Source organism: Psittacula echo (assembly GCF_963264785.1).
Source record: "Psittacula echo genome assembly, chromosome: 2".
Classification (NCBI taxonomy): domain Eukaryota; kingdom Metazoa; phylum Chordata; class Aves; order Psittaciformes; family Psittacidae; genus Psittacula; species Psittacula echo.
In genome coordinates, this window is record NC_137737.1 from 6,966,866 (window position 1) to 6,979,174 (window position 12,309).

Here is a 12,309-nt window from a genome sequence, read left to right on the forward strand (position 1 = left end):
CCCAGTGTATTTGTTGATGCTTTCAGAACTGGAATAAGAGAATTGCTATCAATTTATCTCTCTAAAGATTCAGGGGGGTTTTAATTACTGGGAAAATCTGAAACAAATTGTTCCTTATTTCTATTTCAATTCAGCTCTTTTCAAACTTTTAACTATAACATCCTAGTACACCTTCCAGATTAAAAGACTCACACTTTGTATTTCCTGTCTGTGAAGGTAACTATACTCACTAAGTCATCTCCAGCTTTTCGAAAACTAAACCAGCTGGGTTCATAAAACATTTTTCTAACCTTTATTTTTGTGAAAACATTCTCTCCAGTTTTAAGTTATGAAAATAAAAATGTTAAAACTTCAAGCTTTAAAAATCAAATACAGCCTTCTAACACCAGTCTCAGTCATGCTATTTACAGAAGTATAATCATCACCTCTCTACTCCAAGGCTCAGGCTAGCCCTGTTTACAGAGCATTAAACCAAGATCATGCTACTCTATTCCAGTCTGACCCCTAAATCCTTTCCAGATTCACTGCTTCCTCACTGTCCTGCACTGTGTTTGTCATTATTGTACACATTCAAGAAGAGTTCCTATTTGCCTTTGCATTCAAACACATTTTGACCAAAAAAGCAAGCATCTATGTCTCTTGTCATGCTGTAAGAGTTTAACATCTACCTGAAAAATGAAAGCAGATTCTTTTTATATGGCAAAACAACACATGTTGTGTTCAAAGAAGTGAGAATGACCTAAAACTTTTGCACCACATGGCCTAAAATAAGACAGCTTGGCTATAAGGCATAGCTAATCTCTAAATGTGTAAAACTAAAGAGTTTTGCTTCCCACTAGAAATGCCTAACTTTATATGCTCTCACCTAAAGAAGTCCTAACCTTTCGTAGCTTCCAAAGGGCGACGCTTAATCACAATCCATGTACCCTGAAGTAGGTTCTGGTTAGCCAGATACAGGTGAAAAATAACATATTTTAATAAAAACTATGGTAACATTTTCATGAAGTTAGTATTCAGTCACATTAAGAACAAACCGCTACAAACTGAGAACAGAAAGATAAGATCCTGTTTGCCCAAGGGCAAAAAAGCATTTTCTGTCAATGTAAGTAAACTTTCACAGGTAAAAATAGATAAAGTTTAGAAGTCACTAAAACTCACGGACAGAAGTGTCATGTCCAAAAAAGCCACCTGTGACAAAAGCCGTAATTCTATCCTCTCCACCATGCATATTTACCTGGATGTCCAGATTTTGCATTGGCAGGCAACTCAGACAACCTTCAAAATTTAATTTCTTAACATTTCTAATCAAAAAACATAGAAGTATTCTTCAGAGCTCTGTAAAACTCAACTCTTCAAGAGCCACTATGTTGCTTTGATTCAGTTACGAAAAGGCTTTGATAACCTTGTTTGAGCATATCTTGCCTCCCAGTTTTTGCACCAGATGGGTTTAAAACAGTCCAATCTACTACAAAGTCACAGGTTATTTCTTTCAGTTGTGGTTTTGGTTTTTTAGTAAAGAAATGTCTAAATATTTACTACACCGGCAATTTCTTGCATTATTTTTATCAATGACTGGCACAATTTATGTAAGTTATCTTGAAAAGCAGATCGAGGTATATTTAAGCTCCTTGTAAACCCCTTTACATAATGGAGGATTCTAATATTACATCCATCACCTTATCAGCATCACTAAATTTTAGTTTTTCTTTACTTAGGCTACTATTATAATCTAGCACAGCCTACTTCTAATGAGAACACGCTACATAAACTCTATCAATTCTCCATAATATAGCTGGAAGTACAGAACCTGCTATTTCAATAGTCGTTAGAACCATGGTATTGGCTTTTAAAAAGACTCACTTGGATTTGTCCCACTTTCTTCATAATCTTGTTCACTCATGATTAAGGAAAATCAAATCATTCCCCTCTGCTGATTCTTCACGTATCAAGAACTGAAACAGGAAGCTGTCAGTTGCTTCCTCCCAGCTTTGTGTAAGACCTCAAATCCTGTTTCTTACTAGTATTGGATTAAACCTGAAACAAGTCATTAAGGCTTCATGTGGTGTGAAGCATGCACATGACACAGCCAAACTACACGACAGCCACAGAACTCTCTAAAGAGAATTAAGCTGGAGGATTTCTGTCAGCAATAAACACCATGCTTAGCGAAAGGCACAGGATCACGTTCCTAAAACATCCCATGTCTTTGCCCAATAATAAATACATTTAAAGTTTTCTTTCTGTCAAATACATTCACTTTAGAATACTTCCACTAAGCAGATCAGCATGCGTTAGCAACAAGTAGTGTTAACCTATTCCAAAGATTCCTATTAAAAAGGCTAATATTATGCATTAAGTACCTATTAACAGATCTTAACTGTAAGTAAAGTTACTAAACATTTACCTATGTAGAAAGAGTTTGCATTAACTGCACTTAAGATTTCGCAGACAAAAGAGCACTTTTAAACATAATTCCAGTAACTTTGCAAGCACTCTTTGAAAACAGGTATTTTCAAAATATAAAGGGGAACTCTTTAAGACTGGCTACATAATTTGTTAATTCTCTTTCCAATTAGATATAGCACTGCTCTCTAGCCTATGCATTAATCTACTTCACCAGCCTTAAACAACTTCATACAGTTTCAATTCCATTAAATGGATGTTTTTCCTTAGAACTGACTAGTTCCTGTGGTCAAATCTTTCGAATCACATCTGACATGTACTCCTTCCTCTCTGTGATCCTAACACCTATGTCACAAGCACGGTCAACTGTGGAAAAGGCTGAAAGAGTTGAAGGCTCCTTCCAAGTCCATTTCCCAGAGTTTCTCCTTTTTAGAACCAGTCCTGTAGCTTACTAGGCCCCTAAAGTTGCTGTTTTAACTCACTGATGTTGCATTTTGACTTCACACCCTGTCCTCCTATCCAGGAACTGCTTCTTGTTCCTCGCTAGCAAAATAAAGCAGCTTGTTTAAGTCCTCAGCAGATGATCCACAAGGCGAGAAAGGCCAGTGAGGGACAAAGATACGACTGGTTACTAATCCGTGGCAGCAAGCTATTACGTTATGTCCTGGTAAGCTTCTATCAGGACAGTTCTACAGGTAACAAAGCAAAGCTCTGATAGACTTTCAAGGATGTTCTAAACTGCCCTTTCTGAAGCTAAAAGAAAAATATACAAGCCTCCCACTCTTCAAGACTGGAATTAATCTGCTAAAAGATTTTATTATCTTCAAAAAAAGTAAGCTTATAATTGGATGCTTTTAATTTTATAAAGTTTCCAACTTGTGTGCCGCTTGTCAGAAGGCAAGAGACAGAACAAGCTTTTCAGCTTCCCTTCCAGAAAGAGAGAGGGTATTTTTCTGTTTAAAACCCCCTCAGGTTCTGCAAAGCAGTTCACACTCAACATCTCACCTCCCAAAGGCTCCCAGAATGATTTCCTCATCAGGTTGAATGCTGCTTATTTTTGGTTGCTATGAGTTACCTAAGGGATACAAGCTAACTAAGGTGCCTAATTAAGAATACATGCTGTTGAAATCAGGAAGCCGATAATAAACACTGTCCAACTGACACAGACATTATTAAGCCATTCTTTTCTAGAGCTGCGGTTCAAGAACAAAGTTACTCAGGGATCATCTTTAAATCTGTATACTGATAACTGCTCATGAATCCATTTCTGGTCCTTTGAAAATAAAGGAATTAACACTAAATGCCCTAAAACTCAAGGGTGGCAATTTTGAGGATTAAGAAGCTGCCAAAGAAACCTCTTTGTATACCTCTTGTAGAACAGGGTCAGGGCATCCTAGCAAGAATTCAGTGTTGCACAACCTAAGTCAAAACTTCATCCAGTTTTGCAAGCACTTTAAAATCTGCACATGAAATCAGACTTCATGTGGTGGGTTGCCCTTGGCTAGCCAGCAGTGCCCATTCTATCACTCCTCCTCAACAGGACAGGGTGGGAAAACAACATTATAAAGCTTGTGGGTTGAGAAAAGGACAGGGACATCACTTAGCAGCTACCATCATGGGAAAACACAACATAAGCTACAAAAGGATTGTGCAGAAAAAAAGAAATTGGTAGAAAAATCCATTTAACTCATTTAAATGAAGAAACACATAAGGGGGAAACTCTCACTCTTCAAGATTTCTACTCAGGTTCAGCAGATGTCCCCTGTGATAACATTCTATAGTTCAAATGGAGAGCAATTAGAAATGGCACTAATTATTTCACTGGCCATGCTTTAGTATCTGTTTTGTAAAGCAACAACATAGCTCAAAGATGCAGGAAAAATTACTCAGGGAAGTGCTGCCTAAAGAGGTGGTTTTTGTGTTGAGGTGCAGGCAGAAAAACACTGTTGATGAGTGGCAATGAGCTGATCCAATGAAATAAAGCCTCTTAAAGTAACTCTTTAGAACCAAAATTTTCTGTCATAGCCAGTTTCCTGTCCATTTGGCTCCATAAAACAGTTCACAAGCAGTTAGGACTAGAGAGAATAGATACACTTCTTTTCCCAGCAGCAGCTAATGAAGCCTGCTATGCAGCAACAAACTATACCCCCTACCAAAAGCAACCTTTGCAGGGCTTACCTGAGAGATTCCAACAGTAAGAGTCATCATAATTGTAAGCTAATGAAACATTACAAGGAAAGTTCTGTTAAGAAGAACAGTTGCAAAACAATTACACCAGAAGACCTTGACTCACCATATTCCCATGGCTGCGAAAGTATTACCACCAAAAGGAACATCAGCAATAAGAAAACAAAACCATCTCAGCAATGAGATTTTCATTCCAGGACCAGGGAAGGTAAAAGGATGAGAGTGGTTATCACTACATTTGATGTTACTTTCTCCTGGCATATTCTACTTTAAAATTATTTTATGAGTAGAATAATTAATATTTAACTCTTAAGTACAGTAAGAGAATGTTAGCATTTCATTCACATGAAAGAAACACAATGGAGTGAAAATAATAATGTGCTGTCAATTTCAAGCATCAAGATCCTGCACATCACCAAAAAAAGTCACAACCCCGACGGCCTAAAAGAACTATTTAAACAGATACAAAATGCACTGAAGTTCTTTAGTTGATTACCCTTAACTGTGGCTCTTATTTGCCCCAATTTCCCTTACAATACCTAACAGCAACACTTACATTCACAGTAATACATGTAGCTGTATTAAGCAGGGAAAGGATCAATCAGAGCACCTTGTCAGAGCTGGGCATACAGCAGGACAGCCAGTGCCCCTCAGAGCAAAGAAAATCCCTGCGTGGAACTCCCATGCCTGTGATCAAATGTCAGATATGCATTTATCTGCAACAGGAATAACATTTTCCATCCCAGTATTGTATTAATCAATATGATATCAGGGTGGCAGGGGAGGACAAGAAATGCGGCTTCTGTAAAGGGAGATTCTGTCTCACATGCCTAAGAAAGTTCTTTGAAAGAATCAATAAGCAGATGGATAATGGAAACCTAATTTACACACTTTGCCAAGGTCTCCAAAAGAGAGCTTAAGTCCTCCTCTGAACATGCTTAAGGAAATAAGCAGCCATGGAATAAGAGATAAGACATTAGATAAGGCATAGGTAAATAACAAAGAAAACAGAACACAAATACGGTCTACTCCCAGAGATGGCGATGGTCACTGAAGTTCTGCTGGGACACATGCTGCTCCACACACCAATAAACAGCAGCAACAAAGATCAAAACCATGAGGTGACCAGAGATGTGACAGTTGGAAACTGTTTCTCAAGTTATTTAGTACAGCCAAGTCACAGCCCAACTGAGGAGAGCTGCAGGTCTTCAAGACTAAATGAATGTTTAACTGACATGCAGAATTCGATGTAGAAATTTAAGGTATATACATACACGAAGGAAAATAATCCTAAACCAGCTGGGCTCCAACTGATCGTTACCTCTCATGAAAGACACACTTCAATTATGACTGCTTCAAAAACCTACCAGTTCAATAATTGCTTTTCAAACCACAGCCTGAACATTGGGAATGTAAAAGGAAAAAAGCCTATCTTGAACAAAGGTATCAGGGTGTGGGGGAAATCACTGTTTGTTCATAACTGGGTCATCATGCAAAGTTCTCGAACTTCCTCCATTTCAAAGTTAACAGAAGTAGAAACAAATTCAGAAAAAGACAGGAAGTGTAACAATAAGTATGGAATAGCTTCCATGTACTTCATGTACCATGGACTTCAGGAGAACAGACTTCAGCCTCTTCAGGGATCTGCTTGGTAGACTACCTGGAAGGAAGAGGGGCCCAAGAAAGCTGGTTAATATTTAAGGATCACCTCCTCCAAGCTCAGGAGCCAACAAAGAGGAGGTCAGGCAAAAATGCCAGGAGGCTTGCGTGGATGAACAAACACAGGCTGGGTGGAGACTAGATGGAGCAGCCCTGAGAAGGACTTGGGGGTGTTGGTCAATGAGAAGCTCCCCATGACCCAGCTTCAGAGTGTGCTTGAGCCCAGAACCCCCTCGTGTGCTGGGCTGCACCCCCAGGGCGTGAGCAGCACTGGTCGAGGGAGGGGATTCTCCCCCTCTGCTGTGCTCTGGGGAGATCCCCCTGAAGTCCTGATCCAGCTCTGGGGAAACAGCACAAGAGGGACGTGGAGCTGCTGGAGTGAGTCCAGAGGAGGCCATGGAGATGCTGTAAGGGCCGGAGCAGCTCTGCTCTGGAGCCAGGCTGAGAGAGCTGGGCTGGGTCAGCCTGGAGAAGAGAAGGCTCCTGAAGGGGAGACCTTAGAGCAGCTCCAGTGCCTAAAGGGGCTGCAGGAAACCTGGAGAGGGGCTTGGGACAAGGGCCTGTAGGGACAGGGCAAGGGAATGGCTTTAACCTGCCAGAGGGGAGACTGAGATGAGCTCTTGGGCACAAGTTCTTCCCTGTGAGGGTGCTGAGGCGCTGGCACAGGGTGCCCAGAGAAGCTGTGGCTGCCCCATCCCTGGCAGTGTTCAAGGCCAGGTTGGACGAGACTTGAAGCAACCTGGTCTAGTGTGAGGTGTCCCTGCCTATGCCAAAGAGTTGGAACTGGATGGGATTTAAGGTTCCTTCCAACCCAAACCGTTCTGAGGTTCTATCTAAAGAATGACTAAATAAGAGTCTTCAGTTTGGAAAAAAGGTGTACGGTTAAGATGGAGCAAAGTTTATAAAAATTTTGAGTGATCTGGAGACAGACCTGACCAATATTAGTGTAATTTGATGCCTTTAATCTGATGACTGGATCAGAAAACAAACAAACAAGAGGTAATTTGCCTTTGAGCAGCAGATCTTCCTGCCACAGTCTCCCAGCTGCCAAAAATACACATTGATTCCCGACTAAGAGAACGGAAGAGAAATCCACTGAATGCATTTAGAACAGAAATTAGAACAGAAACAAACATAGAACTTAATCTAAAATCCTAAATTCACCAAAGAATAAGAAACTACTCCAGTTTCATAGAAGGCTCATCTTTTTCTAGCCCACAATTTGTTGGAGCCTGGAACAGCATATGGAAAATAGTGTCACATTTCCCAAGCCATGCTTCCGGGCATATCCCTAGACCTGAGCCTTTAGAAACACTTTGCACACAACTGGCTATGCACATGAACAGGGCAGAGAGGGACAATCAACCTGCGGAGATTAAGAAAAACAGTGAAAACATCAGTTCTCATATTTCAGGGTACAGGAAACTGGACAAACTGCAATGGGGTGAAGGGGAACATGTAAAACTGTGTTTTTACTGTGCAGTAAAATCTGAACTACAGACTGGTTCTGTGTTTGAGCACAGGCAGACTGAAAATACACCAGACACCTCAGTGAGATTAGCCTGTCTTCCCTTCATTGTGTGTGTGTATATATATATACCTGCATCAACTCTTTCTGGTTTTCCAGGCATTAGCATTTTACAAGAAGTCACAGCATTAATGCTTTATTACTTATAAAATGACTTACTGGTAGATGACCAGGTTTGTCATTATATTCCTTGTATCTGAGGATCCTGAATTTAAGAAGAGACTGTAGGAGCTAGTTCTCATATTGGTTTCTAAATAAGACATTGCTGTGGGTAGGTAGATAATACTATGGGATGCTTCCAAACACCTGACATGCAGAGCTGCTAATGAAATAGATATTTAGTGAATTCCACAAAGCTTTGACAGGTCTATTTAACAGACAGTCATTACTGACATATGTGAACAAAATAAAACCAAACACAAATCAAAGCCAGGATTTCTCAAAAATCTTCATCCTTTAATGACTACAAGAGACTTCTGTTTCCTTCTCTTATTCCATTATTTACTGTTTTCTGACTACCCTTCCTTTTTAATGTGCTTCTAATACACCACAAGACACAGGTACATATTCTTTCTGCTGCTTTGTGCACTTTCTGCTTGTGTGCAGAGTCAGCAGGCTCTGACCCTCAACTGTATTGTTCAATCCAAGCATTAATTTCCACTCTGCCTCCCTACTCTCTTCCAAGAACTGTTTTGGATAGTGCTGTAACACTGTCAAACAGCCACTCACCCAATCTTTCCCTCCTTCACACATGTGAGGGTGTTACGAACCAGAAAACACAAGGCTATAGAACTTCAGATGATTACGAAGGAGTGAAGAGTATAGAGCAAGAACATCCCAGCTTACTCCAGTATCACATAGATGAGTATCAGATAGGAATGAATATGAGGGGGTAAATGCACAGAATAGTGAGTGCATTGCTAGTAAGATACCAGAGCTACTCTACTGGCAATATAAACAGCATACACCCTGCTCCCCTCCAAAAAAACCCAGTGTTGTGGGTTTGGTGGGGGGCTTTTTTGTTTCTTTGGGGTTTGTTGGCTTGGTTTTCTTTTTAAGCAAGGTACTCCTGCAGTCAAGGAAATTCTATTTGCTTCTTAAACCAGACAAGTCCATCAAAAACTGATAAAATTCTGGATTCCTGAAAAATTGGAACAGATTTATGTGCTGAGCTACGCGTGAGCAAAAGAAGGTGGTCCCATTCTCCCTCTTCTTTTATTTCCATTCAGCTTCACCCTCCTCCCACCCTGACACAACTTGCACCTCAACTCCAAAACAGAGGAGTTCAGTTTGCCAGTTCAGCACATCGAACCCGCCCAGTGAAGTCTCTGATGAGCACCAAGGTCAAGCGGAGGAAAATAACAAGGAAAGCCGAGGATGTGGGAGAGGGCAGGGAAGGAGATGTTTTACTCCTTAGTCTTTTTCTCAAGGCTGAAGCCTCCTCCAAGCAGCAGGCTTTTAGATGGGCTTAACTACAACACTTTGAGCTGTACTTGTATTTCAGATTTCTTTAAGTTTCCAGAAGAGTTAGTCCAGGAGCATTATTTGATTACACATCATTAACCTCATGATTTTATGCATTACAGGTTTACATACCACAAACACTCATATAATACCCAAGGCAACCTAAAGTCCCTTCCCAAACCTCTGTATCCAAGTGTAGCAATTAATCTCTTAATGAAGTCTGACTGTATCTTGTTTACAAGTCAATGACTTCTCTTTTCAGTGTTTTCCCCTCTACTCCCTAGTTTACAGGCACATTAACAAGTCATACATAAATTCATCTGCTCAATTGATACAGATCCAGAACACTAAATAATTTAAACTCATTTTTCAAATATAACTGCTAGTCCACATAAATTCTACTTAATTGCATGGAGAATTGCTATTGGTTTTCATCACAACCCTAAAGGTCAGAAATAAGCCACTACAAGAGTGCCAGTTCCACTCTTCCCTTGCCCTCATAAGATTTCCAGATGTTCCAAGCCTTCCAAATGCTTCATATAAAGTCTAACAACTTGCCTGTATGCATGTTCAGTATTTTCACACACCGCTCCATAACCTTCTGGTTAGCTCCATAAGGAAAACTGCCCAAACAGACTAATACTATACTGCTGTCAAACATCTAGTACACAAAACAAAATAGTATAAAATGTTGCTGCAGTTTATACCATTTTGGTTTTACTATTCCATTTAGTTTTTTTGGGGGGGAAAGAAGTGGCAGTTATTACAACACTTGCTCATTGCTTGAATACACTAAAGGAAACGCAACCACATGTAGCATATATCTTTAATGGGTAGGTTAGGGTTAGGAGAGAAAGCTCTGGAAGAAAACCACCCAACTTTGTCAGCTTGGTAATTTACTGGATCATCTGCCTAAATGATCTTTACACAAAAAGAAATTAAAACAGCATAGACATATTGAGTTTGCCAAAGATCTGTTTTCAGCCTTGCAGTATCTGAAGGGAGCTACAAGGATGCTGGAGAGGGACTCTTCATCAGAGATTGCAGCGACAGGACAAGGGGTGATGGGTTCAAACTGAAACAGGGGAAGTTCAGGTTAGATCTAAGGCAGAAGTTCTTCCCTGTGAGGGTGCTGAGGCGCTGGCACAGGGTGCCCAGAGAAGCTGTGGCTGCCCCATCCCTGGCAGTGTTCAAAGCCAGGTTGGACACAGGGGCTTGGAGCAACCTACTCTAGTGGAAGGTGTCCCTGCCCCTGGCACAGGGTTGGAACTGGATGAACTTTAAGGTCTTTTCCAATCCAAACCAGTCTGGGATTCTACAATTTATTCACATTCACATCTCACATCACATGCTATTAGATTCATCTGTGATGTGTACCACAAAAAGGAGAAGCTGTCTCTATAAGCATCTGTCAGCCTTTTACCAAAAGCCCATATTTTGACATGTGATCACTTAATATCTAAAAAATAACAACCAAACCCCAGAACATTAAACACGAGTACTGACTGTAACTCAGCCTCCAAGACGTGCAAGTTCCAACTCATAGTACTCGCAGTAATTCAAGCACCATACTTGGTATTGTCGCTGCAATACGCTTCAGAAACGGGAAGCGTTAAGAGCTTCTGAGCCAAAGGAAAAGCAGCGCCTTATCATCCGAGTGGGAAAATCCCTCGTTTCCCCACCAGCGCTCGTCCACAAGCACTCACCCCCCTGCGGAACACGCTGCCCCGGGCAGACCCTCACCCGCGGTACCCTCAGTCTTGGTTCTGCCCCCCCAGACACGGGCCTAGCAGGAGGGGAGGCTCCCAACAGGTAGCGAACACCTCCTTAACCCGGGACCCCGCCGCAAACGCACATGGCAAGGCAAACACCCGGGACAAGCCAGGTAAGACTGTGCTGTAACCCGCAGTTCGTGGGTTAGAATCTTCGCTCCTAACCCCTCTCTCCAGCGAGCCCCAGAAGGACTCGGCTTTTACAAGAGCCAAACTTGATGATCCTACAGGATCCCAACCCAAACGGCTCCACGGCTCTCCCATAGATCCGCCAATGCCCCCCGCTCCGCTCCGCCCCACGGCGCCGCGGGGCTGCTCCGCTCGCCCGGCCGGAGCCGCCCCGGAGCACTTCCTCCTGCGGGCCGAAACAAAGAGCGGCGAGCTCCGCACACCGCGGGCGCCGGACTCTGCCCTCTCCGCCCGCTCTCCTCTCACCGGCGCCGCGGTCCCTGTCTTCATCCTCTTCCTCCTGCGGGCGCTGCCCATGGCGCTCGGCGGGGCCCTGCGCCTCCACCGGCACCACGGTGAAGCTGGTCGGCATGGCGCGGCCCCGGGCAGAGCGGGCGCTGCTACCGCTCTCACGTGAGGCACGGTTAGTTCCTCACGCTGCGGGAGCCACCGCCCCCCGCCCGCGGGAGGAGCAGGAGGAGGAAGGGAGGGAGGGAAGGAGGGAGCGGGGTGACTCGCTGTAATTTACATACACGCCGCTTCCAAAGGGAAGCAGCCGCGCTCTCGGGCCCGACCCGCCGGGTCTCTGGAGGGATGGCAGCGTCCGGAGTCATTGAACCAACCAGGTTGGAAAAGCCCTTTCAGCTCATCCAGTCCAACCGCTCCCCAGCACTGCCAAGGCCACCACTAACCCATGGCACTGAGGCCTCGTCTCCACGGTGTGTGAACACTTGCAGGGACGGTGACTGCAGCCCTGCCCTGGGCAGCCTGTTCCAATGCCTGAGCACCCTCTGGGGAAGGAATTGTTCCTCAGCTCCATCTAAACCTGCCCTGGTGCAGCTTGAGGCCGTTCCTCTTGTCCTGTCCCTTGTTCCTTGGGAGCAGAGACCAACCCCACCTCACTCCATCCTCCTGTCAGGCAGTTGTAGGGAGCGATCAGGTCCCCCCTGAGCCTTCTCTTCTCCAGACTGAACCCCCCAGGTCCCTCAGCTGTTCCCCATCACACTGTGCTCCAGGCCCTGCACCAGCTCTGGTGCCCTTCTCTGTCCCCTCTCCAACACCTCAATGTCTCTCCTGTAGTGAGGGGCCAGAACTGAACACAGGATTTGAGGTGCAGCCTCACCAGTG

General features: G+C 43.3%; 1 protein-coding gene across 2 annotated transcripts in view; it reads right to left on the minus strand.

The window, feature by feature from the left end:
- The window catches only part of LOC308233070 (solute carrier family 12 member 7-like), a gene marked incomplete at both ends in the record, with an annotated part of 55,541 nt that extends 43,987 nt beyond the window's left edge, over nt 1-11,554 (minus strand). For both annotated transcript variants that reach the window (XM_080639631.1, XM_080639630.1), the window contains one exon: nt 11,449-11,554. In XM_080639631.1, coding sequence (XP_080495757.1) covers nt 11,449-11,554 — 106 coding nt within the window. The remainder of the gene's footprint in view (nt 1-11,448) is intronic.
- Nucleotides 11,555-12,309: the final 755 nt, after the last annotated feature.